The 27544-nt window shown below is 35.4% G+C and overlaps 1 protein-coding gene across 4 annotated transcripts in view; it reads left to right on the top strand.

Moving 5' to 3' along the window:
- CFAP54 (cilia and flagella associated protein 54) overlaps positions 1-27544 on the top strand; it is a 116268-nt gene that overhangs the window by 8597 nt on the left and 80127 nt on the right. For 2 of the 4 annotated variants that reach the window (XM_066994708.1, XM_066994717.1), the window contains exons 1-16: positions 6504-6658; positions 7968-8111; positions 8557-8670; positions 8762-8863; positions 12996-13194; positions 14004-14099; positions 14978-15090; positions 15207-15375; positions 16016-16110; positions 18886-19020; positions 20104-20254; positions 22039-22106; positions 22929-23057; positions 23706-23853; positions 24672-24749; positions 24833-24954. In XM_066994708.1, coding sequence (XP_066850809.1) covers positions 6635-6658; positions 7968-8111; positions 8557-8670; positions 8762-8863; positions 12996-13194; positions 14004-14099; positions 14978-15090; positions 15207-15375; positions 16016-16110; positions 18886-19020; positions 20104-20254; positions 22039-22106; positions 22929-23057; positions 23706-23853; positions 24672-24749; positions 24833-24954 — 1887 coding nt within the window. In that variant the 5' untranslated portion in view covers positions 6504-6634. Of the gene's footprint in view, positions 1-2306; positions 2454-4561; positions 4734-6503; positions 6659-7967; positions 8112-8556; positions 8671-8761; positions 8864-12995; positions 13195-14003; positions 14100-14977; positions 15091-15206; positions 15376-16015; positions 16111-18885; positions 19021-20103; positions 20255-22038; positions 22107-22928; positions 23058-23705; positions 23854-24671; positions 24750-24832; positions 24955-27544 lie in introns of those variants that run through there. The other 2 variants (XM_048061210.2, XM_066994698.1) reach the window with 2 other exon arrangements.

Here is a 27544-nt window from a genome sequence, read left to right as displayed (position 1 = left end):
TAACTGTGATGCTATTATAACTGAAGGTACAGGTTCATGGTATAGGTTTAGGAATATTCACAGAAATTCTTAAGAAAGCTCTTGAAGAACTAACTGCATTTGTTAATAGCTCCTTCATTGCCTGGGCAATTCCGTTCAGGTTTTTGTTTGTATTCATATTTTCGTTAAGTTTTCACAGCTGCTGGGCCTAGGAATTGCTCTGAATATTACACGAAGCTTTTAGTGCTCGGAAATGCTGCTCTCATAGTTTACTCAGTAGGAAGTTATTTTAAATAAATCAAACCCTGCCCTCTCTACATTGGCTTCCCATGGCATGACTCAAGTGTAGTAATTTGGTCCTTATATTCAAGGAGCTTCCTGACCTGGCCATATGTTGCCTAAAAATAATCTAGAAGTCTGAGAATTTACAGCTTCCACCCTCTGGTGTAATATGGTTTTCTACAGTAAAGGTAAAGTTACCGATGTTGTAGAAAATGTTTTCTTGCTGGCTAGCCTAAAATTTTGAAGTGAGATGTCCCTGGAACTCCCATTTTTAAGTGCATTTCTTTGACTTTACAGATTTAGTTTTCATTGTATCCATATTTTTCTCTGGAGAAAAGAGGAAAAAAATGTGATGGATGTTAGTTACAAATTTAAATGCATTACAGGAAGATGAATGTGGTGTAACAGCAAGTTCTGTGATAGGCAGGGTGGAGCCCCTTGCATAAATGCAACATTCTTTTGGTCCCTTTTGAATCTTATTTGGAAACTGCTGGTGATTATTTTAAATTGCAATCCCCCTTTACCTTACGTAATACTTAACGATGTGTAGTCTTTTAAAATGCATTACCAGTGATTAAGCACCAACTTAACTTTCTGTCCCCCTGCTATTTATTTTCATGCAATCTCACTTTAAATTTCTTTCTATTATACATCTGCTATGTATCTTTTAGGACACGCCTGAATACATTATGTCATGTATCTTGAAATTGGTTAACCCGTTAGTCATCATACTAATCAGTACTGACTCATTTCTTTTTCCTCCCTCTTTGCCTCTATCTGTCTCTTATCTCTGATCTTGTAAACTGTTTGGGAGAGGAATCACCTTTTGTTTATATATTAGTAACTAGCTTAGTGGCGTTCTGAACCGTGGTTTAGGATTCTAAGAGTTATCACAGGCTGACTCTATGCATTAGCTTACACAGGTGACCAACTACCCATACCTGTCCACGGAAAGTAAAAGTTTCTGGTTATGGCAGCTCCTTTCACACAGCAAAGAAGACAATAGGGTCATGTCAGTAAGATTCCTCAGATGATTAAAAGTTCGATTAAAAGTGTTACTGTGGTGGTAGGAATTTAAACTGAAAATAGTGGGTCCAAGGAAATGCTTTCGGATTTTCTGTGATTAAACATTAAAGGATCATTTTTTACAAGTAGAAATTCTTTCTTTCTTTCTTTATTTCCCCCCCCAGAATTTATCATGGCTGGAGTGTGTATGGTCTAGTGTTAGTGAAGTTGGTAGAGAAAGCTGTAAATAATCTTTGCTGCAGGAAGTGGTGGAGGTGATTCAGTAAGTAAGTGGCACTTGGGCAGCTGAGTCAGAGCTGAGCCATAGTCTCAGTCTGATGTTAGAATGGACCAACGTGCTGCTGGGGAGGTGCGTGCTGAATGACACATAAAGCTCAGCATCCTGTTTGCTAACAGTTTTAAAGACCCAGTGGCGATTTCTAGTCTAGTAACACCGACTTCTTGGCCTTATTTAATTCCAGTTGTCGCTGGTTCCATTCTTTTTTTTTTTTCTTCATCTTACTTTTTTTTTTTTCTTCATCTTACTCAAAGTGTTTGAGTTCTGATGTTGAGACACTCTTCCTTTCTGCATAAAAGAAGGGAGGGCTTTGACATCAGGGAAATGGGGAAGTGATGATGTCTGTATATTGTTTATAAAGTTCTGCTTTATAAAATACCTTTCTCAGAAGTGTAGTACCATTATCATTACTGTTGAAACCCTGCAGGATATTCCAGGAGCCCTTTAATTTTATTCCATTACCCCAGGATCAGACTTTACACTTGTTCTCTGAAATGTCATACTTGTGATTTAGGAGTTTGTTTACTTTAATCGTAAGTTTTTCTTTTAAGCACTTTAACCTTCATTTGCTGAGAGATTTGACATTTGAAATAATATTACTCAATGTTTATATGAAACTTCAGTGTTTTACTTCCAGCTGCTCTCTCACATTGATACTTTTTACATGAATACAATAACACATAACACGTGTTATAGAAATAGAAATGTAATATACAAACTGTAAAAATAACTTATTCTTCAGGAATATAAGCTGGCACTTCGACAGTGCTATGGAAGATACCTTCAGCAGTTCAGTTCTGTAAACCCTGATGACGTCACAGATGATGTGCATAAATTCAAATCCACCTTTTTTCCAAATGGTTTCAGAGACAAAAATGCGGCATTTACGGTAGGCTTATTTTTTTTCTGTTGAATACATTTGCAGTTTCAAAATAAATAGTCTTCTTTATCATTTACAAATGTGATTAAAATTGCTATATTAATTAAATATTAATATTAACTAAACTTTGATAGCTTGTCTATACAGATTACATGGAGATTTAACAGTCATATATATGGTATGAACATCCAGAGGGGTGTAGATTTCTAAGAGGGTTTAAGTGCTTATGCTTTTGTGGCCTAAGCCAACCCCTGTCAATGTTAAAAGGTAGTTTTCTCAAATTGGTTATTCCATAACTGTCTGCAGCAGTTTTTACTCTGAAATAGCTGCTATTAACCTTTGTCAGCATCACGGTATGGACCAACCTGCACCAACTTCCCTGCACTTGTGGAAATTTCTATGTGGTGTGATTTAAGAACTGGATGGTGTACAAGGGAATTAAAACATTGTACTGTAGCATTTATCATAAATGTGCAAAAATACTACATGCCAAAAAAGCTCATGACATAGTAATGAAACACATTGCATTGCTAACATTAGGTTATTTATTCAGTATGAAAAAAAAAAAAGAGGGGTGAATAGTTTTAAGTGCTCTAAGCTCTGTGGGAGCTAAGTAACCTTAAAAGTATGTTGGCATCCTTTTGTGTTAATTTGTTATAGAGATAGGTGTTCACAGTTTATCATTTGTTATCAAAGGAGGAAAGTGTATCAGTAGGTATAAGGGGAACGCTAAAAATACACTAGATTTTATCTTAAGCAGTGCTTTGCTGAGAAGCTCTGTTTTCAATATGTGATGGATATTTTGAAATAAAGTAATGCAAGTAATGGAACAGGTTGCCCAGAGAAGCTGTGGCTGCCCCATCCCTGGAGGTGCTCAAGGCCAGGCTGGATGGGGCTTTGGGCAGCCTGCTCTGGTGGGAGGTGTCCCTGCCCATGGCGGGAGGGGTGGAACCAGGTGATCCCTATGGTCCCTTCCAACCCAAAGCATTTTGTGATTCTAAGTTATTCTGTTATCAAGAACAACAAAAGGAAACCAAAGGCATTCCTATGTATTGAGCTAATTAAATTCATATTCTTTTAGTCAGAGTTAGATTGTACATAGGTGTAAGGAAAAAGAAGCAGTGAGCTTGCTTGAAAGCTGGAAGCAGATGTTATTAAAATTGCTACTAGAAGAGCTACTCTTTATATTATTTCTTTTGTTTTTCAAACATATTTCAGCTTCTTAGAGAGAATATGACCGAAGCTATGATAATCCATTTTATTTAGTTTTTAAAAAAACACTTTGTAATTAAATTCAAAATTCCAGAGTTGGTTTCTCCCGTTTTCTGTATGTCTGCCTAGACCCTGAACTGATGATAGTGCCATATCTTATTATCAGTCTATACTGAAAAGCCTGTTCTATAATTTGGCTGTTGGACACTGAGATAATTTGTAAATTTTCAAATATGGAATCTAGTTTGACAGTGATCTTTAAAACTGGAACTGGTAGCGATAATGCATCTTCTAGAAATCTGAGAGATTGATAAATTCTGAATGGCCTTTTTGTACTTACCTCATTTCATCCCTTTTGCTTAGGTTTGCTTTTCCAGTGATGTACTCCAGACAAGACTGAGATCACATTAGGTTAGGTATTGCCAGGAAGAGAAGGGACTATATGTCTGCAATCCAATATCAGAGAAAGGTGATCGGTGGGAGCAGGAAATATAGTATGGGTGATACAGATGAAGTAAAGTTAAAAGTTGCCTTAGTTTACAGAGGGGCCAAGAATTACATGCATATCCTTTAAATATCGGTTTAATGTCATAACCTTTCTCTCTACAACTGTTTCAACACAACTAGTGCGCTAGGTGAATTTTCATGCTGTGATACAGTGGAAAATAACCCAGGTTAATGGTAAAACAACTGGTAAATCAAGAAGGTTAATGGTAGAGCTGTTCACTTTCTCCATATTTTAATCTCATTTAAATGTCATGCTGATTTTTTCTTTTCTGGTATGGTTGCTCTTTTCATGTTCAATGTTTTGTTGTACTTTACTGATGGAAAAAATGGTAGGTCCATCTATTTTAAATGTGTGTATATATATATAATTATTTTACATATGTTTCCATGAATTTCAGCTCCATGCTTTGCAAGAGAGGACTGTTTGTATATATCAGATGGTTTGTAGCAATGACAGAAATCTCCAGAACCAAGAATCCCTGAAGACTTGTTTTAATGTCCTGTCCTCCTTACGACTCACCATGCAAGTGGCTCTACCTCAGGAGAATTTGTGTTGGCTTATCTACAATGGTACCTCAGGCTCTCCATTTGCATTTCTTTGCTAAGCAGACCAGTGGAGGGAAATTTTATATGTATTCTTTAAGGTCAACGTAGGGGTCATGAATCAATCTCTAGTTAGCTTTTAATTGCAGTAGTATTTTAAAAAAATGTTTCTTATTCTAAAATAACAAATTTTTAATTATAAGTTTCTACAGCGTGCTTTTTTCTCAAATGGACATTTATAAAAGTAATAGCTTTTTTCATCATAGCTGTGGTTTGAGTGTGCTAATAAAATGAAATCTGACAGAGTAAGGGCATTTTTTATGTGAACCCAAATTAAAAAAAAAAAAAGCTGATATGGCTTTTTATCAATAAAATGTTTGTGTTAATGAGTATTTTTTTTTTTTTTGAAAAGGGGATTACAGGTTTTGAAGTAGAAAATGATCATCTGTCCATGACATTAAATCTTTTTTTTTTTTTAAATGTTCTCCAAGGCTGGAGTTAATAACCAAACTCTTCTAAAAACTACCACATTACTTTTAAATAATTTGAATCTCTGTGTATGATTTTAGTGTGAATAAGTACTTGGACTGGGAAAAATTTGAGGCAAAAATGGAGCTTCCGTGAACTAAATACAGTGAATAGTGTATCAAGATTTTTACTTCAAGAAGAAAACCTATATATATATATATAAAGAGAGAGAGAGAGAGACAATGCTGTTTAATCAAATGTTTGGACTATTATTTCATTCCACTGTGCTCAATTGTTGCAATAGAATAGGAAATAGTTTGTTTTTAATTTAATTTTAAAAAATACTGGTATTTACTTTCTCTGAGCTAGAAACAGTTGAAATTCTTATCCTTGCTTTCCTGGGACTGCCATTACTGTCATTCCTTTTGAGGTGTGTTATTTGTTTGTTTGCTTTTGTAGGAAAAGAGTTGTAATTAAAATATAATCACCTACCATTCTTATGTCCAACTACCTGTGTGACAGGTCTCATTACCAAGCCTAGTCAATAATGAAATTTTTTATCGAATTAGAAGAAGACATTAAGTAATAAGTCATATTTTTTTCCAGTTCCCAAGCATTTTTCTGCAATTTCAGGCAACAGATTTTGTGTCTCATTACATTTAACTGATTAAAAAAAAACTTACTAATGCTTGCTAATATCTTGCTTATTGGGATAATAATACCCTTCAAACTATGACAGTTGACATTGTGATGCCTCCTGCTGCCGCAGGTGTCCCTTTCTGAACAGTCATACAGAAAGAAGAATAGATTTTATTATTATTATTATTATTTTTCCATGAGAACTGCAGTGTCTTTTATACTTCTAGGGCTGATTTTTTGAAAAGCAGTTTTGTGACATAGCCTACATTAAATAATTTTTTTGACAGGATTTTATTTGTAAGTCACTTTGATGCTTTTGAAAATTCTATTCACAATCAATTTTCTTTATTCAGTTATCATACTGAATATCAAATGATAGTGTTTTCTGCCAGGACAGTGCCATGACAGACTAAAAAAATCCTGCAAGGTAAGGTCTGTGAAGACAGATAATATTTTTTCTTGAAAGAAGCTGGCATCTGGGGATTAAAAAAAGTTCTCTATCAGTTCATTTAATAAAAATTCAATATAGTGTATTTTGATATTTAATTATTTTATGATGCTACTTTGTTTTGTAGTTACTTTTGAAGTTAATATCGCTCAAGAATTTGGTGGGTTCATCTTCTCTGATTTAAAAACAGTTACAGAAAGATTATTAGTTTATTTTTCACCCTCTGGAAATAACAGCACAGATATTGATAAGAATTTTCAGTTGGTTAACATGACAAATTTACATAGGAATATAAAAGTTACATGATTTTTTACTTATATTAATTTTATTTTTTACAGGTACAATTCATATTTACACCATATGCAGACATTTGATGATGATAGGTCAGTCTGCTAAGGTATGGAAAATAAAGAGAAATATTTGAAAAATGCACAGAAGATCAGAAAATGCACCTGTATTTTTCATAACACTGTAGCCTGACATCTATTTCATTGTCATTGCCAGTAATAGCACCTGTCACAAATCAATAAAATTGTCTGGAGGGCAGTGGCCAATTTATAGGCTTCATGTCCTGGTGCCTCTGCTCCTTCCTCAGCCGTGGGATGGAGCCCAGCACAATGCCTCACTAGTCTTTGAGATGGAATGTCAGAGGGCCCTGGATGCTTTTTTTTCTGGGCAATAGATCGGTTGCAAGTGGGCTTTTGTTTCTTGAAATCTGGAGATATACTGACACCTGGTGGCTACGTTTTTAAATGCAAATACTTAAAAATGACATGGCATTCCTCCCCGCACCCCTTTTTCTTTTTAATTATCTTTGTAATTTTTGTCTTAGTTTATTTTTTTTCCCTATTAAAACTTGAACATAATCTGAATCAGCCTAGATGTAGTTTCTTTTCTTATTAGTCGCTTATATCAGTTGTTCATTGATCAAGAGGGATCTTTCTACTTGAATATCTTTTACTGAAAACAGAAGTGATTTAGCTCCTTGTTTAACATTCAGGCTTTTCTTATGTAGGGTACAGAGGAACTAATCATAGGTATTTCAGATTCTTTTAATTTACGTTAAAAATCTGTAAATTGATTTAGGACTGAAGTTGTGCAATTTTAGTGCACCTTAAGAAACAAAGCAAATAGAAGGGGAAGATACTGTTCCATCAATATAGTAGAGCTAATTCTATAAAGTGAGCAACTGCTGAAATGGCTATCTTGGGAGAGATATAAATGCCCTAAAATTAAGAGCCAATTGTGTAGTTCCTTGGTTATAAATTGATCTAAGTGCAGGCTGTCACCAAACGAGGCAGACTCTATTGCATCCCAAATCAGCTTGTGGATCTAGTTGAAAACTAAGAAAAAAATCACTATAGCTGACACAAAGGAGAGGGAGAACTCTCATAATAACAGTAGATGAGAGGGAAGGGCAGGACTGCTTTCTGGTGACAAGTCTACAATGGGCTGGAATGGTTAAGGTATCTCAGAGGCTAAAATATAATGCTTGCCCACAGTTTCAGATGGAAAAACAATAATAAGCAGGGAGAGTGCTTTGTAGTCAACAAAATATTTTAAAAATTACTATATATTCTTCTTCTTATTTTTTTTTATCTTGTCTTACCAGGAAAATAAGTCTTTGTATGTGTCCTTAAGTGATAGGAAGTGTATTTATGTAGTATAAAAAACATTCAGTTTGAAACTGGACTTCTTTATTACAGGTGCTGGAATACTTACTTTGGGCCAGTATATGCATGGAATTATCCATTCCACTTTTATCTGTACATTATTTGACATGGAGAGCCACTCTATATGCTGCAGTTTCTCAGTGTTATTTTGATTGTCAAGCTGGCATTCATGGAGAGGTATCCTGATTTACCATATATAACCATAATTTCAGATGCAAATAAGTGGGAAATAAATATTTATTTAAATATTCCTGATTGTTTTCACATCATATGCATTTAGATTTCTGCCTGTATTCCAAAATTTAACTGCAATGTTGGGTTGTTTCAATGCGTATCTGAATAATCAATTCAAAGTTAAATACATTATTACTTTCTGTTGTAATAATAGTCACAGATTTCTAGCATTAAGTAGTGGTCAATCCCCATGCAGATATACAAAAGACATTTTGCAAAGATTTTCTTTTTCTTTTCAACTATTGTTCATAACCTGGCTTTCATTGCCGTCCTTTGCAGTTGCCTGAATTCAAGAATGATGTGACTCTGCAATTACACCCCAACAATCAGAATAGAAAAACATAGTATCAGTTTCAGTTTTGTTTTTGTTTTTTAATACTTTGGACAGGTATTTGCTCGCCGTGGTCTGATTAAAATTGATGAACTGAAGCAATTAGAAAATATCAGTTCTTCTCAGGAAAATTCAGAAACAAAAAAGATTTTTAGAGAGGCCACTCTAAAGGTATCATTTTGAAATTAATTATTAACAGTTACAGTAGCTACAATCTTTATGAGCAGAGCACATAACACTGTTATTTTTTCCTTTGTGCCAGATGTCAGTAATGATTTTCAAAAGAGCAGTATATGAATCCAGAAGAAAACCAAAAAGCTACTTTCGACCTAAGTTAAGATTTAGCCTGAAAGAAGCACAAAATGTAAGTTTAACATTTCGTATAATCCTTCTCTTTGTTTACTATTTGCAGGTGATGATTATATGATATAATTCTCCTTAATACACATAGTGCTGCTCACAAAGAGATGGCTCTCATCTTTCAGTTCCATAATTAACCTAATCTGTCATTAAAATTCAGAATAAACTTCAAAGGAGAAAAAAATGTATCAATTAATTCTATGGGGAAAACTTCATTTTTATTGCATTTTTTTTCCTTTAACAGTTACGTTAGCAGTAACAATAAGAGAAATTTTGTTCAAATTCATACCAAGTGTATGTGGGTTTGCTTTGCTGTGGTCAATTATGGTGAAGATAAAGGGGGTGCTTTGAAAAAAAGCTACAGTGTTTGTTTGTTTGCTTATGAAGACCACTTCTTTTTCTGCAAGATACCATGAGTTAGAGAAAGGTATCCAGAATAAAAAGTAGACCTTTAAAGAGGTAATGAATTCTCCTAAATATCACTATTCCATTGTATTCATTTCAGTCATTGTTAAAGATGAGTGATCCACTGATGTAAGAATTATTAAAAAAAAAAGAAAAAAAAAAAGACTCTTTCATGTGACTGTATTGGCCCTCTTTCTTTTCTTTCTTTCTTTTTTTTTAATTTAAAGAAAATTGGCTGTATTATCAGAAGTAACTGAGATCGCTCATTTGATAATTTAATAATAAAATTATAATGAAGTTATACAAATATGTTACAGATGCAATCTGATTGCATTGAATGCTGCTTTTACATAACTTACACATCAAAGCTTTATAGAAGATTATCTGATACCTTGGTTTCAAATCATTGACTTGAGTCATAATTGATAGTGAATGGCACAATGATTTTGTTCCAAACCTCACTTAATGGAAATTACCTGTTATCTAAATTAGGGCCCAAACCTAAACATGTTCAAGCGTGTCTGGTTTGCACATAAAAAGCTGCTGGTCAGCTTTCTCAAGGTTGGTTGATTGTGGAAGACTTAAGTACTACTGAATAGTTATCATTTAAAAGGTTTGCTGAACAGTTGGGATATTAGGATCTCAGCATACTTTCTAACAAATTGTTTGCTCATCAGACATCCACCGTGTTACTAGGAACCTAGGTCCATCACATAGCAGGAATCTCATGTATACAATCTCCAGAAGCTGGAAAATTATCTTCAGTAATTGATTTTGTTCCTAACTTCCCCCACCAAAATTCCCACCAATGTAAAATGTCAATCCCCTACAATGTAAAATGTGTTATGACTGTTTTCACTACCTTATTTAAAAAGCAATAGTATTGAATTTTTGTATTTGTTTCTGCACGCCCTTTGCAGTTTTACAGGATTTTTTGAATGTTTTAAAATTTGAAAGCACTGTTTTATACTCGAGAATATTTTGTAGATTTATTGTGTCAAGTTAATGTGAAAATATAGGGCATTTGTTTTTGCTTAATGTTCTGACTTTAAAAACAATTTTCTTTTTTTATTATAGAATATTTATTGGGTAGTATAACAGGTAGAACGGTTACATTTAGAGTTCAGTCCAGCATGTTATAAAACATATTATGCTTGAACTAGCAAATCATTAAAACTCTTCCTCTTCTTCTATTATGCATGTAATTAATTTATTTTTGTTCTTAAACCACCTTGAAAATGGAAACAGGATAGTCTAACCTAGCTTTCACTTTTGAGGTTCTCGTGCACCAACGCAATGTTTGTTTTCTAAATATGAAAGGACAATGCTTATGAAAAAATACTACCAGGAGTAAATTACTTACGATTCTGCTCTCTATTTTAAAAAAGGTATTTAAATGAGACCTGCAGTTTGAGATTAGTCTATCCTGGAATATATATGAAGTATGTTGCTTTCTGTTTGCATAGATGGTGTTGATAAATCCACAGTGTGGGGGGAAAAATATGTTGAATACAATGACACGATGTATTAAAATAGCTTTGTGTTAGCTTGCCCAGGTGGCTTTTGAAGATCTCCAAGGAAGGAGACTCCACAACCTGTGCCAGTGCTCAGTCACCCGCACAGTAAAGCATTTCCTGATGCTCAGATGAAACCTTCTGTGTTTCAGTTTGTGCCCATGGCCTCTTTTCCTGTCACTGGGCACCACTGAAAAGAGCCTGGCTCTGTCTCCTTTGCACCCTCCCTTCAGGTATTTACATTGGTAAGATCCCCTCTGAAGCTGAACAGTCCCAGATCTCTCAGTCTTTCCTCATACCATAGATACTCCAGTCCTCTAATCTTGGTGGCTGTTTGTTGGGCTCTCCAGTGTGCCAATGTCTCTTGTGTACAGGGTAGCCCAGAACTGGACGCAGTGCTCCAGGTGTAGCTTCACCAGTGCTGAACAGAAGCAAAGGATCACCTCTGTTGAGCTGCTGTCAGTACTTTGCCTAATGCAGCCCAGGATACCATTAGCCTTCTTTGTGTCAAGGGCACATTGCTAACTTAGGTTCAACTTGGTGTCTGTCAGGCCACCTAGGTGATTTACTGCCAAGCAGCTTTCCAACTGGGTGGCCTCCAACATATATTTCTGCTTCCGTATGGGGGTGTTCCTCACGAAGTTCCTGTCAGCCCATTTCTCCAACTTGTCAAGGTCTGCCAGGATGGCAGCACAACCCTGTTACGTATCAGTCACTCCTCTCCGTTTTGTGTCATCAGCAAACTTGCTGAAGGTTGCACTCTGTCCAGTCATCAAGATCATTAATTAAGATGTTAAGCAGGACTGGACCCCTGGAGTACACTGGTAGTTACTGGTCTCCAACCAGACTTTGTGCCGTTGATCAACACCCTCTGGCCTGGCTGTTCAGCCACTTTTCAGTCCACCTCACTGTCTGCTCACCCAACCCACACATCAACAGCTTGCCAATGAGGATCTTCTGAGGAACAGTGTAAAAGGCTTTATTGAAGTCCAGCTAGACAATATCCACTGCTCTCCCTTTGTCTACCAGGCATCATTTTATCATGGAAGTTTATCAAGTTGGTCAAGCATGACTTCCCCATGGTGAATCCATGCTAACTACTACTACTGATTTTCTTGTCCTTAATATGCCTGGAAATGGTTTCCAGGTTTAGCTCCATCAATAGCCAATATTAACTGTCTTTTTGTGTTTGTTTTGCTTTTTTTAAACCATCAGAAATCTTTTTGTTTGGAAAAGAGTGATAGTACTGATGAGGCTCACTTGTTTTACAATTTTATTTGGAAACAAAAACAGCCTGCCAGCTTTCATGCTATGAATAGTGTCAGATCTTGAAGAGGTTAGTCTTTTTTTCCATCATGTACGCATCTGAGCTTGTCTTTAGGTATTAATTTGGAAGCTAAAATAGAAGATGTGGATGCAGCAAAGTGAGAAGGAAATTCCCAAAATTTTGTCTTGTTAAATGTACCTAGAAACCATTCTGAAGTGTTTTTATTTGGGAAAGTGCTAAATAAATAGAACTGAAATGTTGATGGAGTAATAAGCAATGCTTGCAAGTGCTGTGTCTCTGATTTACTTTGTGTGGTAGCAGTTTGGTTAGTGAAGTAACAATCAGGTAAACAGGACACAGAAATATAATGCTGAAATATTTGCTTATGTAGATCTCTGATTTCCTAGCTGTCAATAGTGGAAATATATAGACTTTTTTTTTTTTTGTGTGTGTGTGTGCGTGTGTGTTGTGCATTGCATTTTATGTTATGCTATTTGAAAACGTGCAAGTCAGTAAAGGTAATGACATTTTGCTCTCACTGCAGTGCTGAGCATCCCAATCTTTCTCTGATTTTCTGATAAGTGTGTAGTACTTATCTCCTAATGATGAAGTTTGTATTGTTATAAGGAAAGATCTGTGTGACTTTGAACTGTGTGGCCTTACTACTCTTTTACTCATAATTTCTACTGTAATATTTCCTAAGTGAAAAGCCATACAGCAGCTGTGTGGTTGCTAAGAAATTATGAAACTTCTTAAGTACTGTACCCACTTAGCATGAGGCTTTGCTATGCCTTTGAAGCATGAAATTCATAACAATTTATGTTACGGTATATTATTTTCTGTTTTAAACATGTACTTTCTTTGTGAAGGAGAACTATTTTGAAAGAAATCTTGCTTTGTTGTAACTGGGTTTAGATATTACAAGGCTTACATTACTTTTTCCTACTCAGCTGTCATGGCCTCGCACTACTACTGAACGTCTGCTGACAGAAATGTTTGACTGTACTGCAGCTCAGTTCCTTGCCATCCTGGAAGCTCTGTCTGATTGCAGTAGGCATGTGCTGCGCCCAGCTCCTCCTGTTCCTGATGAAATTGAAATTCGTGATGTCATTTCAGAGCTTTTTTTTGCAGGCCTGGAAATCCTCTCAGGTAACAGCATAAAGAACCAAAAAGAATGTTGGAGAGGAGCCCAGACCTCCGTTTTTGGTATTTTTTTCTTTGCTGTGAGAGAAAGAACTTGCCTGAAGGCATATATTTCATTTATAACAATAGCACCTGTCAAGGCAGACATTCTTTTTTTACCTTTATAAACTTTAAGATAAAGGGCCAAATTCTGTTGTCTGTTATATCAGCAATAATCTACAGTATTTCATACCATAAGACCAGCAATAAGAAGTCAAGGGAAAGGGAGTGGATAGGGAGACATTAGTGCTTATAGTGTTTGCTTTCCCAAGGAACTGCTACGTATACTGAGGCCCCTTTCCAAGAAGTAGCTGGACATCTGCCTACCAATGGGAAGTAGCAAAAAAAATCCCCTTTTTCACATTGCTTGCACAGACAGATTGTGCTTTTTGTATTAAACTGTCTTGATCTCAATCCACAAGCTTTCCCATCTTACTTTCTCCTGTCTTGTTGAAGAGAGGAAGTGAGAGAGTGGCTGGGTGGCCATCTGGCAGGCAGCCAACGTCAATCCACTAAAATGTTTTTTTTTTTTTTTTTTTTAATTCACTATAAGATAGATTTAAAACTCGAGAAAAACACTGGACTTGAGGTTTCCTTCCAAAACATTTTTGCTAGACTATGGGCTAAATATAGCTATAGGTAGAAAGATATTCTGTTAATAAAAGAATCTATAGAGACTAAATACACTTCAGAATCATATTTACATGATATGATTACTGGCTAATTGTACTATAACAGGTCAAATAGACTGATGTAATGAATTGTCTGTTTTAAAGGTGGAATGAGCACTACTGGTATTCAAGGAAGCCATTGCACTGATAATTTTGGTACAATTAATGCATCATCAACCCTTCTGCAGTTGATACTAACAGGTAAACTAGCTCTCAGTTTTCAGAGGACCCAGCAGTGCAAATGCTTGGTGAGCAGAATTCATTTACATGTTAGTAGCAGTTGTATTCATAAAGAGATTGCAAAATGCTGTTCTCTTCAAGTGAGATACATGTTCAAAAATAGAAGTGAGATGTGGTAACAGAATGATTGCCATAAGCTTCTTGGAGATCCTTGGACCAGTCATTGTGCTGCTTCAGAAAATAAGTTATTACTAAGTCAATATGTCTTTTAGCTGAGTGACCATGCGCCCAGCTGATACGACAACTGTGGAACATTCTTAGGACTGTAGAACACTGCTGAATATATTAGCTAAGCCACTTGCTTAGAGATCCAAGGATCAAGAAATCCCTTTTCTTCCTTACTGTGGTTTGAATAAACTTGAAGCGTGAGAAAATAGACTCCCTAGGTGTACATTACATGTTTTCTAATACAGTAATGAGAAATGTTCAGCCATCTTGCAAGAAGATGTTTATGTTTCTATTAATTATTTTTTAGGAAATTGCTGGGAAGAAGTATTGCTGTGGGAGGATACCCAGATTTAAGCTCTTTCTGCAGCAGGAAGGACTATGTCCTTGATATCCTCTACACAGGAACATTACTAAGTAGTACAGCCTCTTTAGAATGTAACAGAACACTGCAGATACATCATTACAGCAGTGCATAAGTGTAGGCATTACAACAAAATAATGAAGCTATTGTATTGTAGAGTTGTTAAGAAATCCTTCAAGATTATACTGACTACAAAACCATGGAGTTTTATCTTTGCATTATAATACCCAAATTATTGCTTAAATTAAACTTCGGAATACACATATATGTAAAATATTAAAGACTAAATATTTTTTTGTCATCATTGCAGGAGAAAAGGGGGTGCCTGGAGATGCTGCTGTGAAATTTATAAAATTAGCTTTCAGCTATGAGGAGTGGGATGTGTTTGATTCTGCTGTTGAATTTGTTACTAATTTTCTTCAGGTAATCCTGATGCTATTTAGAAATTCTTTATGTAGCCTTTTCCTATGTGGGTAAGGAGGAGTATTCAATTTATAGATTTTTAAGACAGATTTCCATTGGTTGTTTCTATCAATTAGGCTCAAGATGACCCAAGATGGAAGAAGGCAGAAATAGAACTCAAACTTCTGACACTGATGCAACCTTTACTATTTCCAAGAAAATTTAGATGTGGCTTTTCTGATAGTGAAGCTAATACCAGAGAAGCTAGGATGCCTCGTGGTTCTGATAGGAAGCAAACATTAAGAAGTGAGTGTTGTTCAGTTATAGCTGTGTTTGCATTTCAAATATTTTTGCAGCAATAAAATTTTTGCAGTTTATTGTTTGAAAACTGTATTGTATGGTGCGTACAGTATTCTGTGAAAAAAAGAATAGCAATTGACAAATTGCAACCTACTGATTTTTGTCCAATTTTCATTTGCCAAATCTGACTTCATACTGTTTTTCTCAAATGTGAAATAGCCTGATTAGACATGTATCTTGTCACATACAAAGATGTAAAATGAATGAATGTATTCAAACAGGTTTTGAGGAGAAAAAAGTGAAACAGGTATGTTCGACTTTCTTTTGTCCATTCTTATACTTCATTTATTTAAATTTTCTTGCCATCAAGGCAAGAAAAACCTGTTGAAGTAACTAATTTAATTCTATGACATTACAAACAAAATTCAAATATCTGGAAAAATTTCTATTTAAAAAATAGCAATGTTCACTTTTCACAAAAAGTGAGAAAACATGGGAATATCTGTCCCCTTTGTATTTACTATTTCTTAGACCATATTATCTGCTGGCATAAATTTGTAAGTGAATTCACTGAAATGTGTTCAAACTTAGGTTTGTAACTAGAAATAATGTCTTGCTATTTCTTTTTTCCCTTTTTGATAAACAGTGAATGTAGAGGGTTCCTTAAAGTATGGAGAGCCTTCTCATGAACTGACCATTTTGGCAACAACAGTATTTTCCTGTGTCTCCACATCTAAACAGGTATAACAGAAGTAGAGACATTTCTGAATTAATTACTTAATCTGTAATGAATGTGCATAATTTAAGACCAAAGGAATCAGTTGCATTAACAAACTACAACAACTGAAAAATAAAATAGCAAAAAAGAAAAAAATGTACCTCTAATATGTGATCAATTTTTGATTATATTTTTTTATTTATCTTTATAATTTATATTATTTTATTTATAATTTTATTGGAGATATGTAATCAGGCTACAAGCATTTAACAGATATTAAATCAATTTGGAAAACCATAGACTTATTTGCATGTTTCTACCAATCAGAGATTGTACTTCTTTCAGTATATTTGATTTAGGTGGGCAAAAATGCTCAGCTATATAAAACATTTCTGCAATATTTATACAAACGAGAGCCTAAGGAATGAAAATGCCTTTATAGCAGCTGTATGCCTGCAGTTAACGGTAAATTCTCATAGAAAGCAAACAAAGAAGCAGCATCAACAACAAAACCAAGACGAGTGGGACTTTCCTGTACTGAAGTCTCTACTACAAAATAATGCTTTTCTATATCTAATGGTTTATTCCCAGAATAACCACCTGTAGTTTACTTGCTCAGTCAGATTTTCCTTAATTTGCTACCATGAGAAAAAAAAATACAGTTAGTTATAATTTGTTTTCCAAAAGACTAAAGAAAAAACATCCTTAGGAAAAAAAAAAAAAAACAGAAACAAAAACAAAACTGTTCTGCTAACATGTTGCTGGTATTCACTGCAAAATTAATTCTAGATATGGTTTGAAAATTGCCTCAGTTTGAGTATAATTAGGGCATACACGTTTTTTATTTTTAGTGTCATATTTTCAGTAAAGATATCCTGCCTGTGAGGTGGTTATACCTTCAGATAGTGTAATTTGTCAGCATTTTTTACATGACCACTGTATTATGGAGTCAGGTTTCCTGTATTTCATGGAATCATAGAATGGCTTGGGTTGGAAGGAACCTCAAAGACCATCTAGTTCCAATCCCCCTGCCATAGGCAGGGGTGCCACCCACTAGATAGGTTGCTCAGGGCCTCATCTAACCCGGCCTTGAACACTTCCAGAGATGGGGCATCCACAGCTTCTCTGGGCAACCTGTGCCAGTGCCTCACCACCCTCTGAAGAATTTCCTCCTAACCTCTAATCTAAATTTCCCCTTTTAGTTTAAAACCATTCCCTTTCATCCTATCATTATCTGATTGAGCAAAAAGTTGCTCCCCATCCTTTTTATAAGTCCCCTTTAAGTACTGAAATCTTGCAATGAGATCTCCGTGGAGACTTCTCTTCTGTAGGCTGAACAGCCCCAGCTCTCTCAGCCTTTCTTTGTAGGAGAGGTGCTCCAGCCCTCTGATCTTCGTGGCCCTCCTCTGGACCCACTCTAACAGCTCCACATCCGTCTTGTGCTGGGGGCCCCAGCCCTGGATGCAGCACTCCAAGCGGGGCCTCACAAGGGCAGAGCTGAGGGGGACAATCACCTCCCTCCCCTGCTGGCCACCCCTCTGTTGATGCAGCCCAGGATGCAGTTGGCCTCCTGGGCTGCAAGCACACACCGCTGGCTCATCCACCAGAACCCCCAAATCCTTCTCTGCAGGGCTGCTCTCAATGAGTTCATCTTCCAGTCTCTACTCATGTCCGGGATTGCCCCGACCCAGGTGTAGCATCTTTAATCTCTTAGCAGATTTAATGTCTTCTGGTTCATCTACACTTTTCCGCAAATCTCCTCTGTACCTCATCTGCCCACAGAAGGAAGGCAAATTATCCACTTAATAATGGAGAATTCACTGGTGGCGAAGTTATGTGATGTAGCTGAGTCAATCTAAGAGCTTGCTGCCACCAAGCAAGTGGCAAAAGTGTCTTGATTTACTTCTTTTACAGTCTTTTTCTTCAGCACTTCCCAATATACATGAAATCCTATACTCATGTACATACAGATGCACGATAGTATGGATATAGTGGTCTTGTGTGTCATTGTACTTGGGATACTAGTCCAACTCTGGTATAAATGACAGCGAACATGTGTACTGATCCTTAATCACTGCTTAAAAGGTGTTAACGCAGTGTAGACAGGCTCTCTTGCCTTTTAAGGTGTGTTAATTAGGAGGTTAACTGAATGGAGTTTTCAATTTGTTAATTATTCTCGTCATAAGGTGTAGATATGTTTTAAAACTTCTTTCAGTTGTTAGATATTCCACTGCAACCTTTTTTTTTTTTTAGTTAAGTTGTTCTTTACTGCTTCCTCATCTGAGATACACCAACAACCCGTGGAAGTCCTCGCTGTCAATGCAAAATAAAGCCTTCTAATTTAGATCTACTGCAAATATTTAAATACTCAAATAAAACAATTCCCAAGGTTAATATACCTGTTAAAATACATTCCAGTTTTCCCAGAATGTGTTGACTGTTATAGCATTTCACAGATAGTTAATTTCCTCATCTCTCCCATGTAATTTTCATTTCACTGCTTTTTTTGTCTGTATGACTTTTAAAAGCTTGACAATAAAAAAGGAAACATTAATAATAATAAAAAACTTATAAACCCATATTGTCAGGAAAAGAAAAGCTTGGGTGGTCTACCAGCAACTACTTTAAAAAAACATGTATTTCGTAAGCTTTCAAAATGTTGTCACCCTTATAATGAAGATAAATATGATACTGATTTATTTACTTACTTTGAAAACTTTTCAGTGTTTATGTACTGTATATATATATGCCTGTTTCTACAATTATGGTTTTTTTTTTTTTTTTTTTTTTTTTTACAGAATATGCAACCTGACAAAGAAATACTTTTTGATGTAATAACGTTTTTGTGGCAGAAATGTAAAACGGGACTTCAGCAAATCCAAACAAGTGGAAGTGGATACTTTCAATATATCCACAAATACAAAGCTTGCAAAGTACTCCTTTATTATAATGTGTTTCTCTTAATATGAGTTTTGTCTGTTATAGTAAAGCCAAGATAAAATACTGGTGGTCTCCAGTTTAAGTACATTTTCATATGGTAAAATGCAGATAAATTGAATTCACTGAAAATGTGGATTGTACATGCACTCTGATCAGAATGTGCTCCCATATGCCATATCAAAATATCTCTTACCTTTTTCCAGTAAAATAACCCACTGTCTGGCAGTGGGGCATCATAGAAAGAAGCTAAAATAGTGAAAACATTTGGGCACGCTGTGAGAAGCAGCATTTTGTGTGTTGTGGTGGAAAGCATGCATATAGTTCAGGAAAATTCCGTAGATCAATTGAAAACAGTAGCAGAAACCTTACAGCTTAATAGAAGGGAGGTGGATGTCAGCAGGATTTGGCCCACTCGATAGAGCCACAGCCTTATCTTGAACTTTTCCTGAGACTGCAAAGCTATTGGTGAAATGCTGTCATGTGAAGGATAAGTTAGTAGTTTCACAGGGCTACCAGTAAATAGTTGATGCAGACCAAACAGTTTCTGGAGGAGTGCATTTTGTGACCCTGATTCCTATAAAAAAAATGAGATTCACCAGAATATAGCTTACAGTTAATTTCCTCTGTGGGTACAATAGGAGCATTCAGGTCTCTCTTACACTGTTTAAGTGGGAGGAGATGGGCAAAGGAGAGGCACATGATCATATCTACTGTAATGCTTACCACACTATGACAAGATATAAAGGTTGTGCCAGTAGGATGTTCTTAAACCTTTATAGAATAATAAAAAAATACTTGATTTCTGAAAGTAAAGAAACAAAACAAAACAAAAATTGTATTCTGTCTAAAGAAATAGAGTATCTTGTCCTGGTGGCATTCAAAAATAAAAAATAAAAAATGCAAAAGCAAAAAAAAAAAAGCCAAGTACAAGGAAGGAGTTGTGGTAAGGTTTATAAATGTTTTTTAACAATTTTGAGTGCAAAACCATTTCTGCTTCTGTAATATACGTATATCTTCAAAAAATGTTTTAACTCTGTTTTGTTTCTTTTTATTTCTTCCCCTGCTTTTTTTTTTAGTGGGTTTATGTACTCTGGATAATAAATGAAGTAATTCAGAAGAGTAACATAGCAGACATTGATGTTGTAATGGTAATAGAGGTAACCTTAAATCTAACTGCAATATTGGAAAATATAGCTGATTCTACAAGTGAATCTAAGAAAAAAGCAGGTAAAGCTTTCAACAAAAAAGTAGCATTCTTTCAAGAATAGCTTAACTTTTAAAGATTGGAATTTTTCAGAATTAAAAGCTTTGACAAATAAACATATTCAAAAATGATTGTAAAGAGATTGTATAGAGTAGTATGATAAATTTTTGTCAACACAATTTCATTCATAATCAGATGTAGCGAAACCTGATTTTCAAAGTATTTATGCGTTATTCCCTTCCATTTCCAGTTCTACTGAACTAGTCCAATTTTGAATCACATCTTTTATGACTCATCTTCCGCACAGTTTTTTTTTATATGTCTCTTAGCCCCTTCTTAGTAGCCTCAGATCATCCATAAGTTCTCTGAATATTGGCTAGGTGGAAGGCAGTATGTGCTGTGGCTCATTTGGAGTGCTCAGATGCTGGTTGACTAGGGACAGTGCAAGCAAAAGAGGGAAATACTGAGTGCATACTGAAGCTTTTGCTTTTATTGGGTCATTAATTTGTATCTCTTGTCTACACAAGTATTGATTTTTGTGTAGGGATTTAATTGTCTTTGAAAATGAACTTGGCTGATGTCATTGGGATATAAAGCAGTAACATTAAACAGATTTCCTTAAAAAAACCTCACTAACGCTGTAAAATATGAATATTTAGACATAATTTTGAAAATTCTCTTTTGCAGATGTAGGATCTTGTAATATTAATGTTATTTTTCATAATTGGTTTACAATAGCTAGATAGTAGATGTTAAAGACCCTTTTAAATCATATCTAAGAGCAGAAGACAATAACAATATGTTTTGCTTTTTTGAAAGTAAAAAAATCTTGGTACACTACTATTCCATTATAAGGTAGAGTAGGAGTTGTTTCCTGCTAGTTATGAAAATCATACCATTCTGATGGAGGTTGGATGAATCCTCTTTGCAGCATAACAATTATTCTTTTTCTCTAAGTGTAAATGCTTTTTTTTGGAGGTAAAAAGCTACATAGCTAGGAGACATTGCTCAAAACAGGCCGTTGAAAAGCCAGTCAAACACATGTTTAGTGTGAGTTTTTTAACTGAATGAATGCTGAGTGAATACAGATTTTCTTATATATGAGAAAAATCTAGTGAACAAGCAGAAATAAATAGGCAGACAAGGTGCAGAGCTCAGGAGTGACTAAAAGGTTGTCCCTCTGAAAGGGCAAACATTAATTTTGGCAAAAAGTTGAGAGCTATAATTGAGAGCAAAGAAGGTGTTTCCTCTTGTTTTGGAAAGAAAGACATAAGTTTGGGTAAATTCTTTATAAAAGAAAATAATTTAAACAATCAAAATGAATGTTAAAGGGTGATAATACCCCTTCAAGGAATATTAAACTGAAATGTTATGAAACAAAAAATGTGACCTTACATATTTACAAACCACCCTATAGGTTAAATTATCATTAAAACACTTGTGATATACAGAAAAATTGATTTTACATTTTTAAATCGATCAAAATATATGTGAATGCTATAACAGTGTAAGGAACTATGAAATGAGTCCAATTTTTATTGGCTTCAATCTAATGTTACTATGAAATATAGGGTACATTTAAAAATACAACTTCATTGGATAATCTTATACTAAATTATTATAATTGTACATGGGTAACTATAGTGTTTAAACTCTGAAAATCTTTTCAAGAAACAATATAATTACCTCCTGTAGTCTAGTACCAAAGAAATAAATTATTGCCAGACTCTAAAGTTAGTGGTAGCTCTAATCAAACAGTAATAAAATTGAACACATTTCATTTTCATTTTCTGATTTTTTTTTTCAGATAAAAAAGGAAAAAGAAGTGTCTCTCTCTCAGAAGATGAAACCTGTGATACTCCTGAAATATTGATGGTAACCTCTAATTTATTTTCATTAATATGGCTTTTTTGGATAGCATAAGAACACTTATTCCTGCTTGAAGCATTTTCATACTATCTTGTATTTAGTTTTATAAAGTTGAAATGATTAATGTAGTCATTCTAGTGCAGAGGAAAAAAGAAGATATTTTTTCAAATTAAATAAAATCTGAAAATGTGTAGTCTTTTATAGTCATCTGTGATATGGAAGAAATTTTGTTTGAAATTGTTTTTACAGCATGATCATACTGATTTCTAGTCTTTCATGCCAATGCATAGTACAAGCTTTAAAAGGTTTAGTAAAACATCTTTTTAAGATCACACAAACTTTATCCTTGCTTCATTTAGGGAGATATTTTGGATTGTGCTTTTGATCGTTTGTTTTTGTGAGGGTGATGTGGAATCGATGGAACATCCTGGGAGTCCTTGCTTTGTTTAATGTGTTCAGTACTCAGCACTGTGCAGTAATGTCAAATCAAATAGTTCAAAATTACTTAATAAAACACAACAAGAAGAAAAGACATGCATCTGTTTGAGGATTCAGGAATTTTGTCAGTAATGTCTTAATGCCTTAACACATGGAGAAGCTTCAATTCAGTGACAGTCTGCTTTCAGGTGTTGGTTACTGAGATGCCAGTGTTTTCGTAACACCTAATGGAACGTTACAAAATTACTTGTGAATAATACTGTTTGTAAACTTAATTCTCTAAGTTCATTTTAATTCTGCTGTGAACTAGACTCTTTGACTTAGTAAATTGTTTATTAAGAACTTAGGGAAAATTCATCCTAAATTATTAAAATTTCATTTTCATCTTAGAAAAGTCCTACGGAACAATTACAATTTGCTTATGAAAGTCTTGAAAAAGCAATTAATGAAATCAACAAATCTCGCTTAATGACCCTTCTACCAGATGGAACGTCGATATTTGACAACTGCTGTACAAAGGTAAATTCTACAAAAAGCTACATGGCAACAAACTCTATAAATAATATATTGGATTTTGACAACATGAAACTCATATTTTCTTCTTTCTTATAAATCTTTGGATTATCAAATGAACTTCATTTTTTGGTCACATGTAAGAAGAGAATAGAAAAAATAAATCTGTGTAGCAGACAACATTTTCTCATTCAGTAAGAAACTATAAACTCTTTTAGGTTTTCTTTTTGTTTGGAATTAAATGTAATTTGTAGTTTTCTTCTATATTGCAGAAACAGAAATCCTGTTCATTTGTTTGCAACTATTCATTATTATAAGTAATTTTGGCTGTTGGAGGGAACCCAGTTTTTCTAATGTTACCATTTTACACCAACATGATCTTTGTTTTGTGGACTGATAACAAAATAAACCAAAATTTTCTACAGTTCCATATTTATTATTAATCCTGTTTCCTATTGATTGCCAGTTTTTGTCTATTCTTTGTTCATTTTCCATGCTTCTCTATGTCTAGATGTTGTTCTTCTGTGCTTTCTTTAATGACTGCATACTGCAGCCATTAAGTTTAAATACTGCAGTTATGATAAAATTTCAGAGTGTTTGTCAATTTACTGAAATAAGTTTGTGCTTGCTTAACTACCACTTTCTATTTATTAGGTGGACTCAAATGGCCAGAATTTGAATTCTGTTTTGGGTTTGGGTAATGATAAGACAGGAACACGTAATAATTTTTTAATGGATTTACATCTGGAGCTCATTCAGGCCCAACATCGAATAGCTGTGAAACTTCTTAAAATGACACAAGGTAAGTTGCAGTAATGCTAAATGATCTTCATAGGTTGCTTACAGTCCTCTGTTAATGTATTTTGTGATACTAAGAAATAAAGGAGCATTTATTTTCTGATGAGGAGCAATTGGAGGGCACTTGGTGCTTGGTGCATACAGACAGAAATAATAACTGAATTTGTAGAATTTTGATTTACCACATGATACTTATCTCTAATCTATACTAGATCAATAGGAGTTAAACTTTGCTAACAGCCACTGGTTTTGATTCCTAGACAATTTTTTTTATGATGTTTCATTTAAAACATATTTTCAGTTAAGAAGTTTCAGTCAATAAGAGAGAATTAGGGAATGTGCTGTAGATTTTTTTTTTGTCTGTAATGCAGGAAATTTTCTCTGAAGAACGAGGCTTGAATATTATAATCAGTGTTTTTTGTAATCTCACTTTCTACCCCTATAAAGTTGTTCTTACCTCTTCCAAGTCAGCAGAATTCCCACTCTTGCCAAATATATCCTGAAAAAGTGCTACTGTTCTTCCATTCCTTTTTTTTTTTTTTTAATTAAAAGCTAGTGTTAGCTTGACACTATAGGGTTCCCATGTGAACTGCTCCCTGTGATCAAACATGTTCCTTCTTTTCCTGTGATGTTAGTGTAGAGTTAGAGCATGAGGGTGGAACATTTTTACTGGCTTTACCTGTCCAAGAAATTTTCCTTTAACTAAGGAAAAGAGCACAAGGTGGAGCAGAGCTTTACTACAGAACTCTGTATCTGCCTCTCACTGAAATCTTTCCAATGACACTATCAGAATGAATGACTCAGGATTTCCTTCCCGTATAGGTGTTCAAAAGGATGGCAGAAGTCTTAATTCTAGCAATTACCATGTGAAGATTATTGAAGATTCCCATTATTTAACAGGTGAGGTTTATTAATTAAGATTTTAGAAGTATAATAAGTGATTCTTGCTGTTTTATAAATGTCTTGAAATATCTATTTTACAGAGGCAGATATAATAGGAAAAATAAAAAAGAATAAGCTATCCAGAGCAATCTTTTTGATGCAAAAGGCTGCACAGATATTCCCTGAAGAGTTAACTACTTCTTCCCAAAAGCGGCTACTGGAGGTAATAATAAAATCATATGATAGAAAAAATTTAACGTTATCATAGTTTTTCATGTTCTATAAAATTAATACTTGGATTACCCCTTCTTACAAATAGAATTAAAATGGAAGGAGCTTAAAGGAGAATGAGTGTTTTTAACTTCTGTTGCCAGTTTTTCCTTGAGAAGTTCCTTTATAGTGGAAAAAATTAAAGGGACTTAAAACTAGGAAAGAGGATGTCCCCTAATTTTGTGTACATGTGCATATTACAGGAAACCTGAAAGGAATTAACTTTGTTTCTACACTTACTCACCTAGACTTTGCCGTTTTCTAACACATAATCACCTGTACCTTGCCAAAGTATCTTGCAGGTTTTCTTCTTTCCCATTACAACCGTCATCATCCTATTTTTCCCCAGTTCTCTAAGTTGTCTTAGATTACTTTGACTGGTGATGATGACAGAGGCTTTATTTGGTTCTTATTAAATAAACATTTCGGAAGTTGGAGGTTTTGGAATTTATTCAGGTTAAAAGTATATTCTTCGTGGGCTCATTTCAGAGTCATAGGAAATCAGTGGGAGTCTTTCCATTAAGTGAGATTAGAAACTTTTGTAACCAACATCTGTCCATTCAAATTGACTTATCATCAGCGGAGCACAAAATTTCTTTATAGTCTATACAAATAGAGATATCTGAAATTCACACTATATAATATATGAAATACGTATTTTAAACAAGAAATTACTAGCAAGTGTTTTTCTCTTAAGTGCTCCAAGTTTGGAAGCATGATAATTAAGACTTTTATTATTATTATTATTATTTCAGAAGAATGCAAAAACTGAACCAGAAAGGACATACTAAAAAATCTACTATGTTTGTAAAATATACAGCACATATGAGTATGAGATATAATGATATCATATGAAAGTTGTAACTGTAGTCACCAATGAAGACTTACAAGCAATTCCCAAGAAACGTGTGGTTATCCCAAACAAATGTTTGTGAAGGCCTTATGTTGACCTTCATTATATTTTTATTCTGTGCACTTTTCACAGGGAAAAGAAGTAGGTAAAAGAATATATTTGCAGCCAGTTGGCAGAAAATGTCAGAATTAACTTTGCTTGGACAAACTTAGCAGGGCGATTTTATATATTTGTATTATGATGAAACGTTTAATTATATGCTCAATTAATTTTCCTCCTCGAGGTGGACAGTATTCACTTCATGAACAGAAAATTCGTATTTTTATTTTCATTCTTCTACATAGGGGATTTTGCCTTTTTTATCATAAAACATCCAAGAGCTCTACATAGAGTTCATAGAATCATAGAATCATAAAATATTTTGGGTTGGAAGGGACCTTAAACATCCTCTAATTGCAACCCCCCTGCCATGGGTAGGGACACCTCCCACCAGACCAGGTTGTTTAAAGCCCCATCCAGCCTGGCCTTGAGCACCTCCAGGGATGGGGCATCCACAGCTTCTCTGGGCAGCCTGTGCCAGGGCCCCACCACCCTCTGAGTAAAGAATTTTTTCCTCATGTCTAATTTAAATCTACCTTCTCTTAGATGAAAACCATTACTCCTTGTCCTGTCACTACGCTCCCTGACAAAGAGTCCCTCTCCTGCTTTCTTTTAGGCCCCCTTTAGGTACTGGAAGGCTGCTATAAGGTCTCCCTGGAGCCTTCTCTTATCTATGCTGAACACCCCCAGCTCTCTCAGCCTGTCTTCATAGCAGAGGTGCTCCAGCCCCTTGATCATCCTTGTGGCCCTCCTCTGGACTTGTTCTAACAGCTCCATGTCCTTCTTTTGCTGGGAGCCCCAGAGCTGAACACAGCTCTCCAGGCAGGTTCTCACAGGAGCAGAGTAGAGGGGGACAATCACTTCCCACAACTTGCAGGTCATGCTTCTTTTGTTGCAGCCCAGGATATGGTTGGCTTTCTGGGCTGCAAGCGCACATTGCTGGCTCATGTTGAGCTTCTCATCAAGCTAGCTCCCCAAGTCCTTCTCCTCAGAGCTGCTCTCAGTCCATTCTCCACTCAGCCTATATTTGTGCTTGGGATTCCCCCTGCCCAGACGCAGGACCTTGCACTTGGCCTTGTTGAACCTCATGATGTTTTCACAGGCCCACCTCTCAAGCCTGTCCAGGTCCCTCTGTCCCTCTGGATGGTTTCTCTTCCCTCCAGAGTGTCGACTGCACCACACAGCTTGGTGTCATTGGCAAATTTGCTGAGGGTGCACTTGATCCCACTGTCTGATTTGCTGACAAAGTTGTTAAACAGTGCTGGTCCCAGTACTGACCCCTGAGGAACACCACTCGTTACTGATCTCTACTTGGACACTGAGCCATTGACCACAACTCTGAGTGTGACCATCCAGCCAATTCCTTACCCATCAAGTGGTCCATCCTTTAAAGCCATGTCTCTCCATTAGAGACAAGGATATCATGGGGAACAGTATCAAATGCTTTGCACAAGTCCAGGTAGAAGACGCCAGTTGCTCTTCCCCTATCCATCAATGCTGTATCCCCATCACAGAAGGCCACCAGATTTGTCAGGCATGATCTGATCTTAGCGAATCCATGTTGGCTGCCACCAATCACCTCCTTATTCTC

This window comes from Anser cygnoides, chromosome 1 (assembly GCF_040182565.1).
Source record: "Anser cygnoides isolate HZ-2024a breed goose chromosome 1, Taihu_goose_T2T_genome, whole genome shotgun sequence".
NCBI lineage: Eukaryota > Metazoa > Chordata > Aves > Anseriformes > Anatidae > Anser > Anser cygnoides.
Note: the sequence above shows the minus strand (reverse complement) of the source record. Positions and strands in the feature narration are given on the sequence as shown.